General features: G+C 54.8%; 3 protein-coding genes across 3 annotated transcripts; 1 reads left to right on the top strand and 2 right to left on the bottom strand.

The window, feature by feature from the left end:
- Positions 1-1138: 1138 nt before the first annotated feature.
- On the bottom strand, positions 1139-1744 carry FIBRA_06851 (uncharacterized protein; the record flags this gene model as incomplete). Its single annotated transcript, XM_012328559.1, has 1 exon — positions 1139-1744. One exon carries the CDS (start codon positions 1742-1744, stop codon positions 1139-1141), a length of 606 nt encoding a protein of 201 aa, XP_012183949.1.
- A 1818-nt stretch (positions 1745-3562) lies between these two features.
- Positions 3563-5701, bottom strand: FIBRA_06850 (uncharacterized protein; the record flags this gene model as incomplete). The annotated part of the gene is made up of 4 exons (XM_012328558.1): positions 3563-4033; positions 4100-4998; positions 5056-5539; positions 5597-5701. 4 exons carry the CDS (start codon positions 5699-5701, stop codon positions 3563-3565), a joined length of 1959 nt encoding a protein of 652 aa, XP_012183948.1.
- A 1429-nt stretch (positions 5702-7130) lies between these two features.
- Positions 7131-9548, top strand: FIBRA_06849 (uncharacterized protein; the record flags this gene model as incomplete). The annotated part of the gene is made up of 10 exons (XM_012328557.1): positions 7131-7217; positions 7276-7371; positions 7442-7557; positions 7612-7727; positions 7785-7850; positions 7905-8613; positions 8668-8822; positions 8880-8960; positions 9017-9475; positions 9523-9548. The coding sequence occupies 10 exons, from the start codon at positions 7131-7133 to the stop codon at positions 9546-9548; spliced, it is 1911 nt and encodes a 636-aa protein (XP_012183947.1).
- Between the last annotated feature and the right edge of the window lie 130 nt (positions 9549-9678).

The raw sequence follows: 9678 nt of genomic DNA, 5'->3' as shown, positions 1-9678 counted from the left end.
AAAAAAAAAAACCAGACGTTTGTGGGGGCCATCGCGGGTGCAAACGAAGAAAAGAGCGCTGCGGGGACGCTGCGCGCCAGTTGTATTATGTACCATCCGAGTATGCGGAATGTTATGCTGCTCGATCGAGGACGTTCGGATTGCGCGTTCTGTGGTGAAGGAGGCCGGCGCACCGTGGCCGTGCGGGTATGATGTGGCCTTTCGCGCTTTCTCGTTCTCTCTTGGTTTCTCTCTCTAGCTCTTTGGCTCTCTGGCTCTCTGGCTCTCGTTGCGCGTCCGCCTTCTGGCTCTGTCCCTGGCTCTGTCGATACCACTCACAAGTGTACTCTGCCGTTCTAGTTGTCATCCGGTAGGATGTTGCGCCAGTCTCGGGGTCTGTGCATCTCGCGCGTCCGCTCGTTAGAGTGTCGTTCAGCCCAATAAGGGATGAGCAGGGTTTAGATCCCTGCCTCTAGTACTCAACTTGAAAGGCAAAATTCAGCAAGTGCGCCACATACCGGCTGTCACTATACGCCAATGCACCCATATCTCTCTCTCTTGTCTCCCCCAGTAACTCTATACCCAGCAAGCTGTCAGGCAAGCTAATGTCTCCATTTTGAATACCGCTAGATACAGTGCACCGGCAGCTAGACTACTGTGGGTATTGTCTACATAGGGCCATGCCCTCAAAGACTATAAACGAGACTCACAAACAAGAGATGAGCAGGCCCAAGTGGCATATTTAGAACATTGTACGAAGTATCTGGCTAAATAGAGAGGCAAAAACTGGGATCTACAGGTGCACAATGAGACGAGATGGTGAGCATGAGCGACAATCCTCCAGGCTGGCGCAACGGCTGTGTCCCCGGTCGGGTTACCTTTTAGCCTGAGGGTTCAGGGCAAGACTAAGGCTCTCGTGGGGATTTGCTTCAGCATATGTCGAGATCTGAGGCATCCCTTGTTGTACGTAGAGGCGAGCACGTACCAGGGCCATGAGATCGAATGACATCCATACTGCGAGTCGTCGTCCTCAATACTGTCTCCGGACCCAGAGTCGCTGGTCTCCGAGCGTCGTGATCGAGCCTCGGCAAGACTCTGCACAAGGTCCTGCACTTCCTTCCAGGCGGGGTCCATAGGAGGCGCGCTGGTGGCATCGACGCTACACAAGCAAGTTGGGGAAGATGCTAAGAAGGAGCCCGGCAACTTGCTTGGTGTCACCCGTGAGCGGCGATTCGTTCAAGTCGACATGAGTGGTCCACGATTCCCCGAGCCTGGCTAGGGGCCGTCCACATCCATCCGCTGGAATCGCGGTCGGCAACACGTCCGCGTCAGTGGTGGCGGACAGCGTCTGCAGATTCGGGCAGTGCCTCGCGAAATGTGCAAGTCCGGCCAGAGTACCGCTGGGCTCGAAGGGCGGGCTGAAACTCATGCCCTGGGTATCGCGAAAGCTGAGGTGCCGCAGACGAGGCCACGGCGTGGCCATGTCGCAGAAATCGTGGTCGTTGAAATCACCATTCAACTGCGAGTCAATCTCGAGGACCTTGCGATTTCGGAACGCATACAACCATCGAATCTCCGTCGAAGACAGTGCCGCAGTATCACTGTCGATATATATTTCCAGGTCGATGACGTGAAGGACGTCAGTGATAGTGCAGCGCCCAACACAGGTCACGAAGACTCTCGATGGTCCCTTCAAAAGCACACACTTTGATGGTATTAGGTTTGTGAAACGGGACGACGTGAACACAGCCGTGGTGGACGACATAAAGTCGGTTCGGAGGGAAAATTTAGCCACAGAATTGAATACAATAGTCTGAGGATGCATGCGTGGAGTAAAAGCCACCAGAGGAGAGGGACGATTGACAAGAGCGAAAACGAATGGAGGTCCTCAAGAGCCTGAACTGATCCAGAGATAATAGGAAGGTATGGTAGTTCCTCCTCACAATAGTCGAAAGATATTTTCAGATTGTGGAGCTGAGGGCAGAGACGAGGTATATAGGCCAACAGGGATGTCATGCTCGAATTAAAATGCCACACTGTCAGCTAGATGGTCGTGACGGTAGACCCAAAGAATATTGAGCCATATCTAAATGTTTCAGGATGGGCAACCTGGCACCATTCGAGGTCGCGAAGATGAGGCAAAAGTTCCGATAAAGGACGTGAAATACTGAGAGCCTCGAATGCGCCCTTTGCAAGCCGGACGTATGTCATTCTTCTCCTTGGCTGCCACTCCAAATAATAAGCGAAGTCGTCAGAAACCAGGCATCGAACGCGACGAGCGTGTATATGAAACCGCGTCCAATCGTCCGGTAAGATAGACCGCTGAAATGTCTAGTCAATAGATCACATTAGCGAAGAAGTAATAGACAGAAAAATCTAGATGTGGTACCAGGCATGTCATCGTAGAATCCGGATCTTCTTGATATAGGCTTTCTTCCCACAAATCAGCAGGCATGCATTTGACCAGGTTGCCCACATCACATTGAGAATGCCACAGGATATTCAACGCAGGTTCGCTGAACACGCGGCAGGTATACACCAAAGCCACAACGTGTGTGTAATCGGGCTTCGGCCAGAACTGGTCTACGATGATCTCAATGATATCTCGGACTTGGAGAGCGCGATGCATACTATGCAACCTGGACCAACGTTCGTCGTGCGAGATTTTACCTTAGTCTGCAGGTCAGGTAAATATCAGAGAAAAGCACGTATAAAGTGTCTATCTAAGGTCTAGGCAGCCTTGAAAGAGGAGTTTGGGTGAGGAAGACGGCCGTCCACTTTTCAGAAAGACACAAGGACACAATGCTGGGCGTGCTGGAGGTCGGCGGATAGGATTGTTGATGTCAATACAAGACGGGTTGTACGTAAAGGTGGAGGCTTGCAAAGGCAAGTAGAGTGTCTCTCGTAGTTACACAATGTATACTTATCGCGAGTGAAGAACGAGGGAGTAAAATCAAGGCAAGATGGATCTTGACCTTTGTCTGCAAACAGGCGCTGAAGACGAGCGCCTCTCCCTAGCTCTCGCTGCCATCGCGCTAGGTCACCTTGAAATACCGGATTCTTCTGCATCACTGTTTCCTGCATCCTGAGCTTTTCACTTCAATGAACAACTCCAATCCCAGAATCAAGAATTATCCCAATCTCAAAGCCTGGCCAGACTTTGCCGATCTTACCTATCAAGACAAAAAAGGGCTGCAAACTAAGAAATGAATACGAAATGGCAGTCAGAGTGGGAGCGATTGAAGTCAAACCAGTGAGTGAAGAACCTATCGACGAGCGAGCAGGAGATGGCGGTCAGTGTGAGGGCACACTCGCGGATAGGGGGCTGAGTAAGACGATGGAGCAAATTGTGCCCAACGCGGTGAGCAGGTAGGGTGTCACTGCTTAAACGCGGCGAGCAGGTAAGTATCGCTAAGTATCTGCAGCGGCAGACAGGTGCGATGACCGAGACATCCAGCGTGCGCTCGTGTAGGTTGGTCTGATAAATCTCCAAATCAAAGCTCCCGCTTGATCAATTGTATGTACACACAGGACAGACGTCGTCAGATTGCTACGGTACCACACAAGAAATAATTTTAGTAGCTCATTGTGCCTCCATCCATGCCACATCCCACGGAGCCGTCACGATCCACTCCGCGACCAGCTCAGCCATCTCTCCTGCCCCCAGGCCGCACTTCCACTCGAACAACAGACCCTTGTCCTGGCGCAGATTCCCCGTCACGTCGCCCAGCCAGCGCACATCCTTCCCCAACACCGTCTCCGCCGGCAGCGTGTCGCCCGCATCCTCCGCGGCGCCGGCCGGAGCAATGCGACGCAAGCGCACCTGCACACGGGCGTCGTCTGCGACGGGCACCGAATCACGCACGACGACCGCGGGCAGCGCAAACGCGTGGCGATTCTCCAGCACGGTGCGCAGCGTACATGTCGTCGTACGTACGCGCCACGCACCGTCGCCTTCGCCCTCGCTCGCCGTGTGCGCTGTGCGGTGGTACGCGACGCGCAGTGCCTCGTCCGGCCCGAGTGAGCACACGAACTCGCTGCCGGGGTATGTGTCCTGCAGGAGCGGGTGGTCAGCGAGGGGGCAAGGAGCAGGGAGCAGAGCATGTAAAGGGACACGCACCTTAATCTCCGTGCGCACGACGAGCGTGCCGTCGACGAAGACAGAGAGGGGGCCCGCGAGGAGGCGGTGTGCGCTCGCATTGGCGATGCGGCACTCAATGAAGGCCTCGGCGCACACCCGGGGCACGCACACCCACGCGAACGTGGCGGCGAGCGCGAGCCGCGCGATGGGCACGTTATGCGCTGTGCCGTCGCTCGGGACTGTCTCCACGCCTGCAGAGTCGAGGCGGAACGCCTCGGTGCGTGGCGTCTCGCGCACGACCGTCGTCAAACCCTCCCCGCCGATGTGCAGGTCTGGCATCGGCCCTGAGGCGTCGTGCGCGGTTGGAGGCGCGCTATGGGGGACAGATCTACTACCAAAGAGCCCGCCACTGAAAAGCCCGCCACCGAAAAGCCTGGCACCTCCTGGTGTGGGCGCTGTAGATGCCGCCTGGCTAGAGCTGGACTGCAAACTGACGTCCGGCGTGTGGTCAGGCTGGGATGCATGCTGGCTGACATTGGAGCCCTCAGAGCCGTGTTGGGCTTGTGATGTGTCCTGCAAGGGTACGGACGCCTGTGTGGCCTGGCCAAATGCACTGACTTGAGGGGAAGGAGCCGCGGCTTGGGCTGACTGCCCGAACAAGGCGAAGCGAGGAAATGCGGGTTGTACCGTAGACCAGATGATATTCGGGGAGTGCTCGACCGTGATCATGCGGGGAGTGAGCTCAGGAATGGCCTGGCGGGTGGGCATAAGAGTGCAAGCGGAGCGAGGGGAGAAGGTAAGCTGGGTGTCTTTCCAGTCCTCGCCCGTGCTCTGGGTGACCCGCGCGTGGAAGCGAAGCAGGACGGTGGGCTGGCGGACACCCTCGGATGTATTCGCGTGAAGTTCATAGTGAGGCTCCCAGCTGGCCTGCGAGACCACTGAATACAAGGCATAGTCAGCCTTTCACCATGTAAGTATAAAAGCAATGCACGCACAGTAGGAAAGCTGGAACAAAGCGTGACAGTCCTGCGAGGAGATAATCTCCAAAGTGACCTGTCCATTCGTCGTGCCTTGTCTCCAATCAAGCCCTGATTGCTCCTTCAAAGCCTTGTCCACCTCTTCGATCTGTCCCTCTATCTCCCGGATCGACCTCAAACTGGCGCGCCTCGCGTCCAGACATGTGTCCAAGATGGCTATCGCATCCGACGGGGTGGTGGTTGCGCTTGAGATGGACTGCGCGTATCCCATGAGGAGGTCGAGCCCATGCTGCCTGGTAGATAACTCGTCTTCCAAACTTTTCTTGTGGGCTAGAAGCTTGCGCTCTGTCTCAGACCTACCGCTGAGATCACCCGGTTGGGGGACCCTAATATTACAGCTGATGTTTAAAACGTGAACAGCATCACCGAGTTCGGTGATCCGCACAGACTCGGTATCGACACAGCTAGACAAAGCCACCACCTTCACAAGGTTCTGACCGCTCTGTGGATCGGGTTAAACAGTAGTCTCGTGGGCACACGCTGTGGGCTCTAGACTTACCTTAAGATCAAGCCCAATAGTGCGGTCTACCTTTGCGTTGGACGACTTGAATAGCGTCACTAGCTTCACAGGACACTCCGACGCATGGAGCGTGATACACGACATGATTGCTAGCAAGCAGGATAGGTCACTCTAGGGTGCGCTGTTAAGAACACGTTGACGAGTCGATGGGGCCGGCGACAGCGCCTACAATTGAACAGTCACAGCCTCTCTTTGACATACCAACTGAGGTGACTATCTGACTACAGCCTCTTCTTGACATACCGACTGAGGTGACCGCCTGACTACAGCGGCTCTGATTACATGTACACATACGACGACCACAGTCCGGTAGTACGAAGCGCCCTGAAAATAACGAGAACAGCGCACAGGGGAGCAGACCGTCAGATAGACATCCGAAGCCTGCAAGACTGAAAGATTGAAGTATCTACTCCTGCTCACAGAAGACTGGTCAGACCTTCACTCTTAAAGAGAAGACGTCATACTCACTCTCAACGTCATCACAAATCGCTTTCGAGCCTCGAACCCACAACTGCATAGCCTCTAGGTGCCTTCCGCTCCTGCCGCTGCTCCGTTTTCGTCCTGATTGCGGACGCGGGGACGTTTTCCACCTGCACCAGCTCCTTGACCCTCAATATTTTCCCGGCTATGTCAGGCGTGTGCCGATGATAGACGGTCTGCATCCTCCTGTGTATCCCCAGCGCAACGAGCGTGCCCTTGATATTTGATGGTAATGAAATAGCGGAGCGTCGGAGAGTGATGCGAAAATGGGTGTTTGGCTCAGCCAGACTGCCTTCGGCTTGCGATGAAATGACAGTAGTAGCGAGACAACGGGCAGATAGTGGGCGGTTGACGATGCACCTTCTAAGCAAGGGCAAGTCGAGCCGTGGGTTCATACACAACATCTTTGAGGGGGTAACAGAAAAGGAGCACGGCAAGAGCGCAACAGTGGCGAGCCACATGAGCAACACGTAACTGCCTGCCCTAAACTTGTTAATCGCGTCGTTCAATCACGCTCGAAGTTCAACGCGCGACCGACAGCAACACCGTACCTCTGCGCTCCCCTATTCTGCTTCATATCTTTGGCTAATTTCTATCTGAACGGGTCGTATGTCATCAGTCTGAGACCTCTCCTGGCCAACGACTAGACTTCAACGATGCTGAGACGCTCCAACAAATCTAGCAAGGCCAGTTTATACCACACAACTGATTTGCACGACCTCATTTACAGGCTTCGATAGGTACCTAATGTGAAACTTAGACCTGCTGCACCGACAAAGAAACGCGCTTCCGACTCCCGAGATGATGTGGCTGCCTTTCCCCCTCAATTCGGCGTCGATGCTACACAAGACGCGAGCTCCGCTGATCTGCAGATTCCAAGACCGTTCAAGGACATCGTCCTTTGTGCGACAGGGATTAACGACAAGGTATGCGGTGCTGCTGTTGCTCGTATGCAATTCCGTTTGTCTTCAGGCCTTCACCCGCCCCGCTGATGTCGGTTCCATTGAACTAGACAGCCGTGTTTAAACAGGCCATGGAGCTCGGTGCATCCTCATTCAGCGATCTTACAGACAAAGTCACCCACTTGATTGCTGTCGAGCCTGGGAGCGCGAAATACAAGGTCTGTAAGTCGGTCTTTGCTCGCCCGACTCTCGTACTCAGATTACTTATTTACCTAGTGTGCTCTCGGAAACAGAATTCCTATAATGCATCCATCCTGGATCACGGATTCCTACGAGATATGGCTAAGGGGGGATGATGTTGACGTGCAAGAGGTGCGTGGATCGATATTTTGTTTCACGACGCTGGTCATAACTATCAGCTTTCGTATTCTCATTCCGCCAGAGCATCGAATCTCATCGACTTCCCGTCTTCTCTGGAGTAGTCCTAGCCGTTTCTGGAATCGAAGACCTCGAGCAGCGCATGGACATCAACCGGCTCGTCACGGAGAATGGAGGCACGTATGTTAAGAAGATAGAACGACCGGTGCGAGTGACGCATCTTCTATGTGGCAGCAAGAATGAGGAGATGACAGACAAAATGCGTTATGCCGAGAAGTTCAATAAGCACGGCGAAGCGAACATCCACATCATCTGGGAGGAATGGTTTTGGGACTCACTAGATTTTGGTGGTATGTGAAATTAGGCATGGGGTTGTGGCTAGCCTAGAGTGTGATCCTTGTTTTTAGGCAGGTTTGATGAGGAGACTTACAAGGTGTCCAATCCGCCGCCACAAAGGAAGCTATTGCCCGAGAGTGAGCCACTTCAAACTTTTGAGATCAATACTTGACATTTACACTCCCGTGTAGCGGGAACTCCTCCGCCCTCCTCGTCCCCTCTGAATGATGTAGCATCGCTCGCTTCAGCCGACAAGTCGGGGTCCCTCGATTCGCTTCCCGTAGGTGATGACGACGAGGAAGAGATTGCCTCGGGCAGACATGTTCCCTCCGAGATGCTCCAGATCTGGGGAAGCCTGCTCAAACCTCGCGGGTTCGAGGTCGCGAATGGCAGGTTGGTTCACAGTCCCACCAAATCGCAAAACACGCGCGCTCGAAGTACCACGCGAGAGCCTTCTCCCTTAGGGAGCAAAGTTGAGCGGATGGCGGCGAGGAAGCCAAGTAGCGCCGGAGATCCTCCACCCGCCCCGAAGAGCGCATTGTCAACGTTCAGACGCACGAACTCTTTTGCACCGGCAGCGAAAGATGCTCCGACGGCGCGCCAGCTCTTCAAACGACCGCCCCCTGTGGGGCCGTCTTCTTCATTCATGGCCTATCCTTCGGGGGTGGCTGATGTTGAAATGCATCGAGATGGTGGTGATGCAGCGCCTGTAGCCTCTTCGTCTACCACGGGCGTCCGCACTGCAGTCAGGGCATCCAACATATTCGCTGGGAAAACATTCCGCGCCCTCGGCGAGGCAAAGGGAATGTCCGTAAAGGCCGCAGTGGAGGAATGTGGAGGACGTCTCGTCTCTGAGGTCGCAGACGAAGACGTTGACTACATTGTTGTGCGATTGGTCAGGTGCGAGTTGCCCTCCCGCAATTGGCTAAAGCTCAACGCCCATTTTTGCTATAGCGGAAGCAGTTTTTTCCAGCAAGAAACAGACCCCGGGGAACGGCTCAAGTACCGGACCGAATGCTGGCTGGAGCAGTGCATTTTCGACGAGCGGATATGCGCGCCTGGGGAGCACCTTGCCTTCACTCCGCTGAGCACACCCAGTCCTGTTTCTGGTATGTTCCTCGCGGTTGCCTGCCATCGGCATTGCTCATTTATCCGTACGCGCGCAGGGGCCGAGCACATAAATCTCAGCTACTCTGGCCTGGATCATTCGGAAGCATGCTGGATTCGTCGATTAGCTCGAGCGATAGGTAAGGCTACTTGTTCTCCGCTGAGCAAGCGGCGCCGTCTCACGATGCGCCCGCAGGTGCGAATATCGCTCCTAATTTTTCTCTGCGTTCGACGCACCTCCTGTGTCCTTCGGGCTCTGGTCCGAAGGTTGAGAAAGCGCGTGAATGGAGCATTCCCGTCGTCAACATGTCGTGGCTGGCTGATATCACTAGGACGGGGTCTATACCGCCGGTGCAAATCCGTGTCCGTGAAGGCGTGTCGATCGACGATCTAATTCCCGCCCCACTCGCGCTGGAGCGTGGGGGCGCTATGAACGTAGATCCAGTCAAGGTCGACCGCAAGGGCAAGGGTAAAGAGAAAGTAAGCGAACCATCCGTGGCCGGCAGCACGAACAGTGGGCAGAGCGATGCAGGAGACTCGAAGCATGCTGAACATGGTCCAGCCATCGACGAATCTCACGACAGCTTCACTATGTCTGAGGGAGGAATGTCAGAGGTTCCTCTACGGCCAGTTGACACTGTTCCACTGGAGGATGGTGTGTCTTTTGGACAGCCGAATGAGTTGCTAGCAATGACGCAAAAGTTGCCGGCGGCGACGCCTCCCGCTAAATCCCCCCCACCTCGACCATTTCTCAGGACCAATTCCGCCCCTATGTTGGACCCTACGACCGCACGACATAGTCGGAATCCATCGCTACCAGCCGCCGAACGGCCCGGCGCGCTCGAACGCGTCCCGTCC

The sequence above is a fragment of the Fibroporia radiculosa genome (genome assembly GCF_000313525.1).
Source record: "Fibroporia radiculosa TFFH 294 genomic supercontigs, scaffold9110, whole genome shotgun sequence".
NCBI lineage: Eukaryota > Fungi > Basidiomycota > Agaricomycetes > Polyporales > Fibroporiaceae > Fibroporia > Fibroporia radiculosa.
This window is presented reverse-complemented; position numbering and strand designations above follow the sequence as displayed.